The sequence below is a fragment of the Callithrix jacchus genome, chromosome 2, assembly GCF_049354715.1.
Source record: "Callithrix jacchus isolate 240 chromosome 2, calJac240_pri, whole genome shotgun sequence".
Taxonomy (NCBI): domain Eukaryota; kingdom Metazoa; phylum Chordata; class Mammalia; order Primates; family Cebidae; genus Callithrix; species Callithrix jacchus.
In genome coordinates this window covers 132,943,454-132,961,382 of record NC_133503.1, presented here as the reverse complement: position 1 = coordinate 132,961,382, position 17,929 = coordinate 132,943,454, and the positions used below count along the sequence as shown (strand labels likewise).

General features: G+C 35.2%; 1 protein-coding gene and 1 long non-coding RNA gene across 7 annotated transcripts in view; both read right to left on the bottom strand.

Moving 5' to 3' along the window:
• The window catches only part of AP3B1 (adaptor related protein complex 3 subunit beta 1), a 285,752-nt gene that overhangs the window by 82,413 nt on the left and 185,410 nt on the right, over positions 1-17,929 (bottom strand). For all 6 annotated transcript variants that reach the window (XR_013532268.1, XR_617963.5, XM_035291344.3 and 3 more), the window contains exons 21-22: positions 9,795-9,867; positions 1,220-1,326 (exon numbers count right to left, since the gene is read on the bottom strand). Coding sequence is in view for 4 of the 6 variants with exons in the window: in XM_035291344.3 (XP_035147235.3) it covers positions 1,220-1,326; positions 9,795-9,867 (180 nt within the window). In the remaining 2 variants the exon portion in view is untranslated. The remainder of the gene's footprint in view (positions 1-1,219; positions 1,327-9,794; positions 9,868-17,929) is intronic.
• Positions 15,031-17,551, bottom strand: LOC144581439 (uncharacterized). Its single transcript, XR_013532271.1, has 2 exons — positions 17,416-17,551; positions 15,031-15,243 (listed from the first exon to the last, which is right to left on the bottom strand). It is a non-coding gene; the product is annotated as an uncharacterized LOC144581439 (long non-coding RNA).

The window sequence follows — 17,929 nt, the reverse complement described above, 5'->3', positions numbered from 1 at the left end:
TAACACTTTTTCTTTAGAGCTTACCACAAATGCACAATAAATATTTATTACCTGAATAAATGAAGACTTAACTGCTTATTTTCAATGCTTTCCCCTCATATCTTTTAATGTGCCTTTTCCTTTTAGAAACAAGGGCAAATTAAAATCGCAAATACCATTCTTACTCATTTCTGAGTAGTTAAGAGATAATTGCATTCTATGCTTAAAAAGAACATTGCAGCTTAATACGTTTCACCTGTACTTTCTAAGTGAGCTGACTAGTATTGAACATTAATGCAGATAGCTCTTTTTAGTATTTCACTGTATAGCCCTGATACCATGTTTGTTTTGAAGGAGGGAATTTTTTTCTGTAATAATACACAAGAATTAGGCACTCCTTTCTGCCACTATTGGCAGAAGCAGCTCTTTGCTCCCTGGTAGCTCAAATGATCAGTTACATACCCTGTAGTACCCTGCCAGCCCTGAGAACCAGATCTATGACGCTACCTGTGCCCATCAAAGCTTACTATTCTGTTTCTTAGCCTGTCAGATTTCTGACAACAAATTAACAGGAGGTCAAGCATATCAACAGATTACACATCTTAGGCAGCATGCTTGATTTAGAGTGAAAGGTTAGTGGATATAATATGCTAACACAATAAAAAGTTATTGCAGCTTCAAATACCATGATAAGTTGATCATTTTTACATTATTTTGTGACAGGTAGGTTCTAGCCTCACTTCACATCACATTCTATAACATTAAAGAATTATTTTAAAGACACAAATACATGTAAATAAATGTACAAAAATAAGACAAAGAGAAAAACAATCTTGAACTTTTAAATAAAAAGTCATGAATTTTTAATAGCCTATGAAAAAATAGTGTGGTAGGAATAAAATGATTATGAAAATGAAAGTCTGTTAATGTAGACAACTTTTTATGGCACAGTTCAGGTATATGTACTATATCAATGTGGTGAAAAATCTTTGTATATCACAGATATATAACAATACCAGAGAAAAACATATAGATGATAATTCAATGTGGATAACAAGGGAAAAAAATGAGAAGATGATTGTTTGAGTAAATTACTTAAAAAATTAAAAGGTCTTAGCTGAATTAGAATTGTTCTTAGAGAAGAATCTGTTCAAAGCTAACAGTCCAATTATTTACAATTTAATAAAAGAGATACAATGGCAAGATAAAACTGAGCTGGTATATTTTAAAAATAACTTACACTGATGACTGAAGAGGAAGTTGACAAGTTCAAACCTTCAAGATCAGCCATCAAACTTGGAGAAAGAGCTGGTGGTGGAAGTGCAACTGGAGTGGATACCGGGTTAACTGTAAGAAAAGGCCCAAATTAGCAAATGTGCATGAAAATTTAATTCAAATTATTAAAAGCAACATTTTTATTTTGTTAGTAAATCTAATTAAATTACTTTGATTAATAAACGTATGACAATTCTATTTAACATCTTGATTTAGTCAAGTTATTATCAAGTCATGGCAGTTATTAGTCTTAGCTTTCAAAACATAATAGCAAATTCTATAACCAAATAAGGATATAAATATCTTGAGTAACAGGTTTGTGGAAAATTTTTTTTTTCTTTTTTTTTTTTTTGAGACGGAGTTTCGCTCTTGTTACCCAGGCTGGAGTGCAATGGCACTATCTCGGCTCACCGCAACCTCCACCTCCTGGGTTCAGGCAATTCTCCTGCCTCAGCCTCCCGAGTAGCTGGGATTACAGGCACGCACCACCGTGCCCAGCTAATTTTTTGTATTTTTAGTAGAGACGGGGTTTCACCATGTTGACCAGGATGGTCCCGATCTGCTGACCTCGTGATCCACCCGCCTCGGCCTCCCAAAGTGCTGGGATTACAGGCTTGAGCCACCGCGCCCGGCCTAGTTTGTGAAAATTTTTATCACATAACATTATCACTAACATTTATCATCCAATAATTTCACTAAAAGATAAAAGTAAAGAAATATTTTTTCCAGACTATTATAAGAATACCAGTACAGTATGACCCTTTCTAAAAATACACCAAAAACTAAAGAGCATTAATATAAAGAAGAATTTTTATCAATGAAAGGACAAAATAGCCAGTTAATATCAAATGGCAGCAACCCTAAATTTAAATCGACCAAATCTCCCAATCAAAAGATACAGACAAAATCCAACAGTATATCCAAAGATATACATAGACTCAAAATAAAGGGTTGGAAAAAACAAAAACGTACCAACCAAATGGAGAGCAAAAATAAATAAAGAAGAAGCAGGAGTTGCAATTTTCACTTGACAAAATAGATTTCAAAGCTACAAGGATACAAGGGTAAAAGGATTAATGTAATAGTAAGAGATCTTAACACCCAGATACATAAGACCCATAATGAGATTTAGATTCAACGAGACAGAAAATTGATAACGATATCCGGGACTGGAACTAAGATCCAGAACAAACAAACTCAATAGAGCTCTCCATTTTAAACACACAAAATATACATTATCCACAAAATCTAATGATATATCTAAAGATATACAAAGACTCAAAACAAGGGGATGGAAAAAAACTCACCAACCAAATGGAGAGCAAAAATAAATAAATAAAAAGCAGGATTTGTAATTCTCACACTTAATAAAATAGATTTCAAAGCTACAAGGATGCAAGGGTAAAAGGATTAATGTAACAATAAGAGATCTTAACACCCAGATACATAAGACACATAATGAGATTTAGATTCAACGAGACAACAAATTGATAACGATATCCAGGACTTGAACTCAGAGCCAGAACAAATAAACACAATAGAGGTCTCCATTTTAAACACATAAAATATGCATTAACCACTTTAAACACTCAAAATATTGATCGGCCATTATTGAAACCCATTTTAGGAATGAAGTAATATTCCGTTTTCCCTCTTTTTTTTTCCCCTTCTAAAAAAAAAAAAAAAAACAAAAAGAATACCAGTAGCATCCAAGAGAATTCTCCAGTGGATTTAGAAGTCCTGAAAGGATATTTAAATCCTATATCTATTCTCCACTCTAATTTGGGGACAGGCTATGTAATCCTCTTGTAATTATACTTTTTCAGAAAAAGCTATGTGCTAGATAGAAATGTATGACTGATTTTAAAACTGCTATATACTTCAGAACTGATACCTCTAAGTTTGGAAATCTTCTAAAAATGCAAGTCTAATCATGTTACTTCCCTGCTTAAGACTCTTCAAAGGCTCATAACTGCCTACAAGATAAAAGCCCAATTTCTCTATTAAGTTCACAAAATCCTCTGTAGTCTACCTCAGCCCTGTCTAATAGCACTTCCTATGGTAATGGAAATGTTCTATATCTAATATTGTGGCCACTAGCCACATGTGCCAAACATGCTCTTGAAATGTGGCTAGTATGACTATATAAATGCATTTAAAATTTTGATTAATTTAAACAATTACATGTGGTTTGTGGCTGCCATACTAGACTATTCAGGTCCAGCTTATCTCCAATTTCAGCACTGGTATGTGCTAGCTCTATAGTTCCTAAGATCTTGTTCTATGTCTTGGAGACTTTTATATTCTACTCTGTTTGCCTAGAGAGTATTTCTCTGCCTTGTTCATCTTGCAGCTTCAATCTGGCAAGCTACTCTTTAAAAAATAAGCACTCTCTGGCTCACCTGCAAACAGCTTATATGTGCCTTCTTTATTCCACAGATATTTGGACAAACTCCTATAACTCTACTTCCATGTAATACAAATTTGTGTCTTTACATATGTGCATTTCTGCTAGTCTGTGTGAACAGACAATAACATTAATTTTTTAGTCCTGCTCAACCATTTGAATAAAATACATTAAAACGTGGAAAAAGTTTTAGCTTCCAACAAATTCTCAATCCAGAATAATATTCTAAAGGGAATAACATTTACTTAATTTGATATTACTTTCTTTTTTACTTTTATTTTTGGACATAGGGTCTTGCTCTGTTGACTAGGCTGGAGTAGAGTGGTGCAATCCCTTCCCAGTCCCAAGCAATCCTCCCACCTCAGCCTCCTGAGTAGGTGCATGCCACCACATCCAGCTTTTTTTTTTTTTTTTTTTTGTAGAAATGGGGTCTCCCCATGTTGCCCAGGCTGTTCTCTAACTCCTAGGCTCAAGCAATCCTCTTACCTCGGCCTCCCAAACTGCTGGGATTAAAGGTGTGAGCCACGATGCCCAGCTGCGACATTACTTTTCAAAACATCTTTTTCTCATTTTAGTCTCACAATATCCAATGAACAAGGTAAAAAAAATATTAATTCATAAAGTTAACAATAAATATTTCTTCTGCAAGGTAGCAAGTGAGAGACAAAAACGTTCAAGGCCCTCGAGCAACAAATCTAATTAAGAAAAAAAGATACACATATTTGGGGGAAAAAAAGGTAACAATGCAGCCCATAAATGATACGGCCAAAGAAGAAAACTTTCAAAAGAAACATTAAATAAAATATCAACATATGTAATAGAAAAAGCAGTGAGGAGGTTGGATGGGGAGGGAGTGGAGTTCTTGGTCTCTCCCATGCTCACTTAATTAATATGGCTGAAGCACAGCTACAAATCCCCAGGCTTCCTTAGACCCACACTGAAAACCACTGTACAGTTAGCAAGAGTCACAGAGTCAGGGGGAAAACAAGGTTCACTGGAGATAGAGTGTAAGAGGAGGCTTCAAGAATAGGAGGGAATGAAGTCCAATTTTTAAGTAAGGGTGGGATTTGATTAAGAGGAAAGAAAGAAGCCGGTTAATTGTTGGATAAAAGAATACTATAAACGAAGGCTGGGAGGTGGGAAATTGGAAGACTAAGGGGATTTTACTTATCCTACAGACCAAGTGAACACTCAAAAATTGATCAAATGGAGGAATGACATTGAATATAGTCCTGCAGGATGGTTAATCAGATGGTAACACAATGGATAGACTGAAGGAAGGGTTGGGAGTAAGGAAGAATTTACGGTAGTTTAGAAATGAGGTGAAAAAGACTAAAGTATGGCAGTGAGAAGGCTTAGAAAGAGTATTTATATTAAAGACACTGGAAACTGAGGTACAGGGTGATTAATATTGCCAACGTCATAAAAAAAGTGAATGGTAGAATTAGAAAATGCTTCTTCTAACTTGGATCATAATACGCTGTCTTCCCATGCAATACCTAACTTTTCAGATAGAATCTAAATGCATGTTTATTTATTCCTTTGTACATCTATCCCCCCACCCATCCTCCATTCATCTTTTCAAAATATTAGAATGCCCGTATAAGGAATTAAAAAACGGAATAAGAAAAGCCTCTGATTTCAGCTGTGGCTTGGCTAAATACCACCAAGAGACAAGAGAGGAAAATTCACACCACAATCAAGTTCTGCCCTTTTTTTAAAAAAAGATGGGTTTTAATATCATTTCAGAAGATGTGTGCTCTGGTACTATACAGATGATTATGCATCTGTTTGCAGGTATGGCAAGATGAAAGTGGGCACTGAAAGCTTATCCTAAAGTGAATTCTAAGGCCAGCTGACTGGGCTGAAGTATTTAATTCGTAATGTGTAAAAAAAACAAAGTAGGAACGATCCAAGATGGCCGATCGCTAACATCCCGGGATTGCAGCTCTCAGGGAAAGCACGGAGAACTAGAGGACGCCACATTTTCAGACAAATTCTGATCGCTCACGGAGCAGAAGATCCCCCAGTGGAGGAAACACATGGGTGGCCAGCGCGACTCTCGTGGCCGGTGCAGCGGTTCCTCCAGCACCTCGACGGGGCACCTCTCGGAGCAGAGTAAACAGGTTTGGAGGACCCGCAGAGGTCCCCAGCAGGACACCAGAGCCCGGCGCAGCGGCTGTGATGGCACCTCAGCGCGGCAGCGCTCGGCGCAGAGTAAACGGGACCGGTTCCCCTTCTGACCGAGGTCTGGAGCCCCGGGAAGGCAGAGTCACCTACTCCGGACACAAGAAGGAAGCCAGACAGGAGAATCCTGGGCAGAAAAGCACCATCAGTTTTAATGCTGCTGCTCTGGCCCTGGGAACTAACAACCTGGACGTCCACTCAAGAGACCTAATCTGAAAGTTGGTAATTTCAAAGACGACAGGAGGATAAATTTACAATGACGGGAAGAAACCAGCGTAAAAAAGCTGAGAATACTCAAAGTCAGAACTCCTCTCCCTCTAAAGATGATCACAGTTCCACATCAACAATCGAACAAGGCTTGATGGAGAACGAGCACATCATGATGACAGAATCACTCTTCAAGGAATGGATAATAACAAACTTCGGTGAGTTAAAAAAACATGTTGTAGCCCAACGTAAAGAAACTAGGAACTTTGAAAAAAAGTTTGATGAAATCCTATTGAGAATAGACAACTTAGAGAGGAGTATGAGTGAAATAATGGAACTGAAGAATACAATACAGGAACTCCGAGAAGTATGCACAGGTTTAAACACTCGAATTGTTCAAGCAGAAGAAGGGATGTCAGAGGTCAAAGTCCAACTTAATGAAATAAAACAAGAAGACAAGATTAGAGAAAAAAGGATAAAAAGGAATGAGCAAAGTCTCCAAGAAATGTGGGACTATGTGAAAAGACCAAATTTACGTTTGATAGGTGTACCTGAATGCGACGGAGAGAATGAATCCAAGCTGGAAAATACCCTTCAGGATATTATTGAGGAAAATTTTCCTAAACTAGCAAAACAGGTCAACATTCAACCCCAGGTAATACAGAGAACACCACAAAGATATTCCTCAAGAAGAGCAACCCCAAGGCACATAATCGTTAGATTCACCAGGGTTGAAACAAAGGAGAAAATACTAAGGGCAGCCAGAGAGAAAGGTCAGGTTACCCACAAAGGCAAGCCTATCAGACTTACAGCAGATCTCTCAGCAGAAACTCTACAAGCCAGAAGAGAGTGGGGGCCAATATTCAACATCCTCAAAGAACAGAACCTTCAGCCCAGAATTTCATATCCAGCCAAACTAAGCTTCACAACTGAAGGAAAAATAAAATCTTTTATGAACAAGCAAGAACTCAGAGATTTTATTACCACCAGGCCTGCTTTACAAGAGCTTCTGAAAGAAGCATTACACACAGAAAGAAACAACCAGTATTAGCCTTTCTAAAAATACACCAAAAAGTAAAGAGCACCAACATAAAGAAGAATTTACACCAACGAATGGATAAAACAGCCGGTCAACATCAAATGGCAGTAACCCTAAATATAAATTGACTAAATCCCCCAATCAAAAGACACAGCCAAAACCCAATGGCATGTTACATCCAGACCTGTTTCACATGCAAGGATACACAAAGACTCAAAACAAAGGGATGGAGAAAGATGTACCAACCAAATGGAGAGCAAAAATAAATAATAAATAAATAAAAAGCAGGAGTTGCAATTCTCGTATAGGATAACATAGATTTTAAAGCAACAAAGATATATGGTAAAAGGATCAATGCAACAAGAGCTAACAATCCTAACACCCAGATACGAGACTTAGATTCAATGAGACAGAAAATTAATAAGGATATTAAGGACTCGAACTCAGATCCAGAACAAGTAAACTTAATAAATATTTACAGAGCTCTCCACTTCACATACACAAAATATACATTCTTGTCAATACCACATCACACCTACCCATAAGTTGAAATGAAACATTGATTGGCCATTATTAATACCCAATTTTTTTCAAAATAAAGCAATATTTCCATTTACTCTCCCTCTTTCTCTTCCTCTTTCTTCCTCTCCTTTACTTATTATTTTTTTTTCTTTCCTTCTCTCAAAAAAAAAAAAGAAATCAATTTGTAAACCTCTAGATCCAGGTCGGCAATGTCTCTCTCATTGCTTGATTTCCTTCCTTCCCTTCCCTCCCTCCCTCCCCGCTTCCTCCCTTCCTTCCTTCCTTCATCCCTTCCTTCCTCCCTACCGTCCTTCTTCCCTCCCTTCCTGCCTTCCTCCCCCCCCCCAAAAAAAAAAAAAAACAAAGTAAGTCTATGGGGCTTTAAAAAATATATCATGGCATACAAGTTGAAATGAAATATCATATCCACCTGTCAAATTAGAAGAGGCAATTTGAAAATACAAAATCCAGCACTGGTGAAGATATAAGGAATATAAGAATATTCCTTATATTGTGCCCCTCCAAAACTCATGTTGAAACCTAATCCAAACTATGGTGGGGACTTCAGTAGGTAATTAGGTTACAAGGGTTCTGCCCTCATGAATGGGATTGATGCCCTTATAAAAGAGATATGAGGGATGGTATTTCCTCCTTCTGTCACATGAGGGCACAGCAGCGACTATCTCTGAAGCAAAGCGAGCCCTCACCAACACCAAATATGCTGGCACCCTCATCTTGGAATTTCCAGCCTCCAGAACCATGAACAATTTATTTCTGCTATTTATAAATTACCCAGCTTAAGGTATTTTGTTATGCCAGCTCAAAGGGACTAAGACAGCGTGTAAGAGTAGTGACTTCTGAGGGGAAAGTAAGGATCAGCCTGCCAACAGAAGATCTGGGGGAATTGTTCTCAACAGAGGAACAGCAGCAAAAAGGCCCTTGGCAGAAATGAGCCTGGTATGTGTGACAAATGCATAAAAACAGAGTAGTATGATATGTAGATAAGGAGACAGGGGTCAGATCATCCATGGTCTGAGAAACCTAGGAAAGGAGTATGGGCTTTAATTTAAATGCAAAATTAAGCCATTTAATTAAAGGGTTTAAAACAAGAAAGAAATAAGATCTGATTTTATCAGTAGTTTCTCAGTAGGATGAATTTCTAGAAAAGAACTGCTAGGTCAAAGGGTATGTACAATTTAAGTTTTGATAGATATTGCTAAAATGACTCCAAGAGCTGTACCTATTTATATTTCTATTGAAAACATGCACATCTATTTCTCCACACCTTAGCAACACTGGATACCAAACCTCAAAATCTTAGCCAATATGTAAAACATGATTCAAATTTAACTCTAATTTTATTTTTAGTTTATCTGTTATTTCTGTATGTTAAGTATATGCCATGGCTATTGGGGACAGGGCAGGTAAATAGTGTAAACAGAAAAGATCTATGACAGAATGAAATAACCTAAAACACAACTCACTCCCAGCATAGAAAAATTCTACCAAAAAATGGTAGTAGTTTAATATTCATGAAATCTTACTTCTTATCACTATTCTTCTAGTGCAACAAAGTACCACTATCTCTCTCTCACAATGCAGGACGATTTAAGGGGACATGGTAAATATATATATCTTTGCACACTTGGGTAAATATATTTGTAGGATTCTGAATTCTTAGATTTGCTAAACATTTTTTGCAGTTAAAAGACTGACAGGTATAGCCAAACTGGCCTCTGAAGGCTTTGTAACCCATTTCCATTGGTATCAAAATTGTGTCAATTGGAAGACAGTGATGTCCTTTCCATTTCCATTCCTTAATCCCCTACCTCCTTAAGTTAGATGTGTCAATCCCCATAATCCACATTTCACAGTGTAAAAGTTGTAAGATATAGATGACTATTTGGCAAAACAAGTATAAATTACTAAAGCAACAGATTTTAAAATGAATTTTCTGTACTTTTATTTGGTCATCTATATTTACTCATGTGATAATAAACGGGTATGCTGAATAGATGAAAGAAACAAATACCACTGATTTCCAAAACTTTCTTGCCTTATTCATCTATAAATCTTTCACAGTAAATATTGACATGTTTTGGGATACGCAAATGAAAGGTACTATAAAAATAAAAAATACTAAACACAGAATAAAATATTTTAAATTATAATACTTACAATCATCTAGATCTAGAAGTGAAACATCTTTGGCAACAGGAGTTCTATCTTGCTTTGTTTTCTTTTCTTTCTCCTGTAAAATAACAGATATTTGATTTGTCACATGTTCTGTTTTAAAAATCTATGGAGTAAATAGCCCTTAACATTCCAAAACAAACATTTTTTTTTCTCTGCTTAGTGGTACCAACAAATTAAACTTCTATACGGTTACATTAAATGTTTTCCTGAATCAACGTTTGTCTCAAGTAGCATATAGTATTTCTTACCCACTATGCAAACTGTTAATTATTTTAAACTATTTACTGCTTAAAATTTATAAATATCAGAAGAAAATTTAAAGGTATGCAATTATTTTATAATCTGACAACTTCTTGCTAACATAATGTAAAGTGGTTCTTTGGTAGAAAGTGTACAAATATTCTTGGAAATAACTTTTAAACAGGTTTACTTAAGAAAAAAACACTCAATATATGCATAGCTCTGATACTTTTGATGGGCTTGTGATAGGTCAGCCTTTTCTGATATAGTTTGTGACAGGCACTGTACGAGATATTTTATGTTTCTTTTTTTTGAGACAGAGTCTCACTCTGTCACCAGGTGCCAGGCTGGAGTGCAGTGGCACAATCTCGGCTCACTGCAACCTCCGCCTCTCGGGTTCAAGCAATTCTCCTGCCTCAGCCTCCCGAGTAGCTGGGACTACAGGCGCACGCCACCACGTCCAGCTGATTTTTGTATTTTTAGTAGAGACGAGGTTTCACCATATTGTCCAGGATGGTCGCGATCTCTTGACCTCGTGATCCACCCGCCTTGGCCTCCCAAAGTGCTGGGATTACAGGCTTGAGCCACTGCGCACAGCCGATATTTTATGTTTCTATACTGGGTTGTATCAAACTTCTTTGCCAAAGATATGCATTAAAATCTATAAATGACATTCCCAGGCTCTTGCTTTTTAAAGTTGAAAGGACTCATTCACTCACTTGCTCTACTGTTTTTTAGAGAAAATAAGTATTTCAAAACACATCTGTATATAATTAGGGCTTCCCCCAGCAGAGATTTGCTTATTTGGTCTACTGTACTTACAAAATGTATATACCCAGGAGCTAGAAAACAGTGTCCCTAAGCCTGAACTACTCACAGTTTGGTTAGAGATTCAGAAAAAAATTTGTAAGTCTTTAAAAAAGAAAACAGTATAAATTAAGTGCAGTATTAGTAGCATTACAAACAAATAAAGGTCAACGAAGAGTAGGATGTTAAACAAATATAATTGGGTCAAAGTTTATCTTTCTAATCTATACTATTTTTTACATTAAATTTTCTCAAATTAAAGACCAAAACTAAAGTTTCTGCTAAAATGTTTTTGTTTAATCATTCATTCATTCAATGGGTATGTATAGAATTTTAAATATATATTAGCTTCTGTGCCAACCAATGGAAATAACAGCCAAGACAGACATAATCCTGCCTTCGAATAACTTATAATCTACCAAAAAAATCTATAGCTTATTGTTAATGTGATTCTAAATATTTCTGAAGTATTCCTCTAGCCATGAGAAGGTATCAAGGTATGAAGCAAAATATATTTTATCACCATTTAAAGTTTATACAGGGTTAGAGAGCTTCTACAAAGTGCACATACATGAACAAAAGCATTACATAAAATTATACATAGGTAACATTTTAAAATAATTTAAATTTCCCTTGCTTTTTCCCTTATGCCAATACTCAGAAACTTCAAAAATCACATAATAATATACATTATTAATACTCTTAGAAAGGCACTCGTTTTCTTCTTCAAAGTAATTATTTTTATCACTGAACACTCCAAGTCATCTAGACAAGCTTTAATTTTCATTCCTTATTTAAAGACAAAAGAAATAGTATTTGCCCCCCTCTCCGTTTCTCAAATGAGTAAACAATGTCGAAGATAGGGAAAAAAATAGAAGAAATGTTAGTTTCGAGGCTAAAATTTAAAAGTTGCAAGTAAATGAAAACAGGTGCAGAATGAAAATGCCATCTCAACTAGAATATTATTCCTGTGAAGGAAGAACATATAACAAAAAGAGCATAACATGTGACTTATCAAAATGCTATGCTGAACACAATGGGTGTAGCTTCCTATAAGCTACAATGGTGCATGACTGTCTTTATGAAACTGTAACCTCCCCACCTGAAAAATTAGAAACCTATCAAATCAAGATAAAGTTAAAGCTGAAGGCAAGTCTATATCTTCTTTTCTACTTCACAGCCAAGAGTGTGTAACAATATCTATTAAATGCACATCAGGTCACATACAACACAGAACAGAGCTGCATGTGAAATTGGCATAATCTCCTATTAGAAGCTTAGAACAGAGAGAAAAAAGGCTTTCAAAAGGACAGAATTTCATTGACTTTCTGAGAACAGCAAATAACCAGTGACTGAAATACAACATTAGCAATAGATAATGGTCATTTCTACTGAATTGAAAAACCCTTGCATTCTGAATCAAGGCTATAAAATGCTTCATGATGTTTGGTATTCCTCTCTTATATTTCATTTTTCATTTTAAAAAATCCATAGTAAGTTCAAAACATTTTCATACTTAAAGAATCTACTATAAAAATAAAATTCTGAATTCTAAACAAAGAAGTTAAGAGCTCTATTCCATCAAACATTTCTCCATTTGCAATTCATCTTGGTAATAGAGACAGAACCTGGGTAAATGCATATAGGACTTGAGGCAGGAGATTTTTCTTGCTCAATGCATAATTCATGTGCTCCGCCTGCAAAGTGTGTAAAATGAGAATTTCACACCGCAGCATGAGCCATGGAGCTGCAGAGAAAAGGCAGATGAAATCATATTTTACTGTGCGATTTTATTTCTTACCCTCCCAATATTTATACAAAACCATCATTGACAAACCAAACACAGTGACAGATCACCCACTGTTTCCATTGTGTTAGTACTTGAGAAGAGATCAGGCAGAAAGATAGACAATTTGTTTTTGTATATTTTTTTAAATAGAGGATTAGGTTTTTAACAGCTGAGTGGCTGTATTAGACTTTTATAAGGACAACAGTAACTGATCTTAGAATCTCACTACAAAAATGCCTAGTTATCAATTCATCATTCTCAAATCTTCATTTTGTTTCTATGGTATTCAATTATACACCTCAACACATCAACATTTTCAAATGCAACACAAAGTCACGGGGTTAAAAAAACTGATTTCTATTTAATATATTTCATTTCAAATAATAAATAAAATATCCTGGAAATACTTATTAACCTCCAAATAATACAAACAAAAATATGTAACAATATACCTGAAAATATTTTTTATGTATTATGCATGTTCATTTTCATGCTGATTTAAAAAAAACGCAAGTAGCAGAAAAGATCTGACATGACAAGCATCAAATATGTAACCTAAGAGGAAACCATTGTAAAGAGGTTTGAAATTTGAAACTATAAAATAGGATAAGCAGTATGTAAAGTCTGTCAAAGCCATACTGTACTTTGAAATCAACAAGAAGTCAAAGCTAACCTCTGGTCTCACAGGACAACATATTTGCATGAAATATTTTCAACTAGAATTATCAACCAAGGATAATTCAATGATTTTCTTTCCTTCAAGTTAACTGACAAATATGATTTTAAAAATCTGAGGCTCACACTTAAACTTGGGCTTTAAAACAAAAGTATACTGCCAGTAAATTGAGACTTCTTTATAAGTTAAAAAGAAGTGTAACCCACGAAAACAAACCTTGTCCTATCAGAGTATAACTACTTCAATAAGAAAGCCTGCTTAATGGCTTTCAATTCCTTTTAAAGGTTTCAATTGCAATTGAATAATATTTTTATTTTAGAGAACTTAAAATATAAATGAAATTGGGAAAAACACAAGCTGAGAGGTAAGGCTTTGTATTATCATAGTAAAATCAATATTCTTCAATATTTATAAACATTATATAATTGCAATATACAAAAAATAGTTGTAAAAACATAATTAAAACTTGTGTATTTCTCAAATAGAACATAAAACCAATACAAAAATAGTTCATTTCACGCTTATCCATGATTTATTTCACACCACATGCCAAATTTACTTTATCCCCAAGAATCTTTCAAATAAAAGATCTTTATCTCCAGAATCTTTTATTAAGGCAAATCTTAACATTTACTGACATTCAGACACCAGTCACAATACTAGTGACGGATCCTTAGAGCACTTAAGAGATTTAATCAGTTTCTTTGCACCTCTCAAAAGGAATTAAGAAAGTTTTGAGACACAAATAATATAATCTGAGATAAAAACAACTGACAAGAGCATCTCAAACACTGCTAGGTATATACAGTTGGTACTGTTTCCTTCATAGCTAGTATGTACATTAATCTTAACTTTAATTCAAATACTGAAATGCTTTTAATATTAACTGTTATTAAGTGCAAGTACATTAAATGCTTTATATTTATTTCACATTGGTGATTATGCTTTATACAGTTTATATAATTAAAATGTTAATATATAAGAAAAATACATACAATTTACAATAAATTACAATCACGATTTAAAGATTTTACCATTTTAATCATAGATTATCTAAATATTCAGCAATTGATACCCAGACACTATAGATATAAGTAGAATATTGCATCACAAATAAGGTGTGAATAGTGGATTAACAATGTAGCTGAAATAACTATAATGTATAGGAGCACTCTAATATACTGGGTAGTTATAAGACCACTGAAGCCTAGGTTTGATGAAGGATAAAAATTCTGGAAACTTTAAAAACATTATTTTAAAATAATTTTGTCAGCATCTGTTCAACACATAATTTTAACTACAAGTGGAATATAACTTAATTATATCAGTCAAAAATAGGATAAAGTGATATAAATGTGAATCTCTTCCTGACACATTGCTGAGTTTTCTCTCCATTCTTTCACATAAAAAAAGTTTTTTCCTTTACACTGTGTAAAGTATGTGAAATCACTTAAAATAAGGAATTACTAAAAGTAATTTTGTTATAGGTGTTATTTAGAACAAAAGAATTACTTCATTGAAAGGGCTATACAAAATATATTTCTCAATTAAGCATATTTCAGAAAATAATACCTACACATAAAATATGCTTATCCATCAAAATAATTCTATCTAAAACAAGGAAATTTTCTCTGGTCATTAGTAACAACATCTGACCTCAAATGAGGACTTATTCCAATAAATAACATGAACAAACAAACATGGTACCTGAATGTATGACTATAGTTTTGTGCATCATGAACATGCTGGGGTATTTAAGAATGTAACAATCTTCTGTGGTTCTGACCCTTTTGACTGTTCCATTCACATGAGTGATACCCTGTCATCAGTAACATTTTTCATTCCCTGCAGTCATTCTCAACCAGTAGAAGTGGAGGGTCACATTGATATGAGGCCACTTACTCCCTAGCTTTAATTTTCTGTAATAAATGATGCAAAAAGAAAGAATAAAGGCATAGAAATAGGAATAAATACAGAGTGTCAAGAGAACCACAAATATTCCATTGGGATTATAATTTAGTGTGTGTGGCTGGGCACGGTTGTCCAAACCTGTAATCCCAGCACTTGGGGAGGCTGAGGTAGGTGGATCACTCAATCCCAGGAGTTCAAGACCAGCCTGGGCAACACAGAGAAACCCCTCTCTATTAAAAATACAAAAAATTAGCCAAGCATGGTAGTGCACACCTGTAGTCCCAGCTACTCAGGAGGCTGAGGTGGGAGGACCACCTGAGACTTGGAGGTCGAGGCTGTAGAGAGCTGGAATCACACCACTGCATGCCAGCTTGAGCAACAGAGCAACACCCTGTCTCAAAAGAAAAAAAAAAAAAGAAAGAAAGAGAGAAAGAGAGGGAGGGAGGGAGGAAAGAAGAAGGGAGGGAGGAAAGAAGAAGGGAGGGAGGGAATAAGGAAGGAGGGAGGGAGGGAGCAAATGAGGCAGATGATGAAAGAGAGGAAGAGAGGGGAGAGAAAGAGAGAGAGAAAGAAAGGAAAAGAAAAGAAATTAAGAAAAGAAAAGAAAGAGAGAAAGAAAGAACAAACTCCACAGGGTGGGTGGAGTTAAGACTAGGTAGGTTTGGGCAAGCTAGCCTGTGTTTACTAAACTCAAATGGCAATGGGGCATCATGACAGGTGAATTTAATATCCATCTGGCAGTTGTATAGAAGGACTGGGGTTGGAAAAGCATGGGCCAGAGGATGTCCAACGCAATGGTGTATGCAGGTAATGAAGAGCTGATCTAGAATAGTGGCAGTAGGGAAAGATGAAACAGACATGAGAAATAATGCACAGAACCTATAGGACTTGGAAGAAAAGTAACGAATGGAGAAAGATTAAAGGTGTGAAGGAGGCAGATGATTATTAACAAAACAAGACCAAAAGGAAGTAGGAATTATCCTTGGGGAAGTGGATGCAGGTCATTTACACAGAGCTGCATTCAAAAGAAAAAGGAGGGTAAATGGAGATTACAAGTTAGAGAGCAGAGACACATGAGACACTGACCATGGATGGCAGCTGTCTTCCAAAGAAAGTGGCTAAGCTTACAGGCTGTAGGTAAGGGAACAGAATTAAATGTTGACTTACAACTTGAATAGTGTCAATAGAGTGGGGAAAAAAAGGGAGGATACTTAAGAGTTACCAAAAAAAAATTTAGGTTACTTTTAGCATTTGATGTTCTCCAATACTGTTGATTATGGAATTTTTAAAAATGTTAAAACTGTTGTTTTATAGTCACATAGTGTGATACACTGATCTTTCATATTTTATTTTTAACATAACACCTGAAAGAAGTAAGGTAGGTACTAGCATTTCTGCTTTACAGATGAGGAAACTGAAAAATAAAGATAATATCTCCCAACAAGTAGAACACTATGCTTATCTCCAGGACTACCACAAAAATTCACTGTTTTGAAAGCCATATATTCAAGGTAAACTCCTAGGTCGCATTTTCATGCTCAGTGCCCTCAAAACACATTCTTTGGATGTAAAAAAAAAAAAAAAAAAAAAAAGAAAAAGAAAAAGAAAAGAAAGATAAATAATATAGATTTAGTTAGGCTGCAGATATAAGGCATATGAATTTTCAGCACTAACATATTGCCATGCTAAATTAAAGTAAAGTACCCACCATCTGCCTTCATTACTCATAATTTAGAGCAGAAGCCACAACACTTGGTGCAAGGAGGACATTTCCACAGTTATAGTTGCATATTATTAGAAAATTGGTATACTCTGTAACTGCATGGTATACGCCAAATCATTCAAAAAGAAATAGAAATAAATAAGTAGTTATGGTAGCTCCAAGGTGGAGTATACTTATTCTAATTGCTAAACTAAAGCAAAAAACTCCACAGTCCTGTATGCCTTTATAGACAGGAAAAGGCATTCTAATATAAAGAAAATAAGCCACCTAAGGGACACATGAACACAAAACTATCAACAATGTACATGAAACCCAAATTTCTCAAAGGTCTTGGCTCATTGCAATAGTTTGAATTTTTTATACTGATGTTCTATAGGAAAATATTTTTAAATTATCAAGAGATTTAATCCGATCACTGAAAGTCTTTGACAAAGAAGAAACAAAAAGAATCACTGACCTGGAGTGCCACTGTGGCTTTTCTTTTCTTTTCTTTTTTTTTTTTTCCTCGGGGCGGGGCGGGGGGGCGAAGGGATACAATACAACATGATGTTCAACCACTGTGGCTTTTTAATGAGATCCTAAAGCTCTGCTTCTAATACTATAGAGGCACTGAAGTCTGTAATTTTTCAACTGTTTCAAAACTTCCCAAGAATAACTTCCACATCTTGACACTCAATGATTTTTTGTTCTGTCATTTTAAAAAACACTTCTTACTCTGGGTTGTATTTACTGTTGATTTGTAACTCTCTTTATTTTCAATAACATTTTAAACTTTCTGGTAATTTGATGTAAGTATGAAATGCAAGTACACCAAACTCACTATGTGATAAGTTTTTATATGAGGCCAGATTAATAAACCACAAAATCTCTTAAGATTTTATGTAAATTTTTTAAAAATAAAAATCTTAGGTTATTTGATATACAGATGCAAGTTTTAAATATAAATTCAAGTTTAAGATAGGTTTTAATAT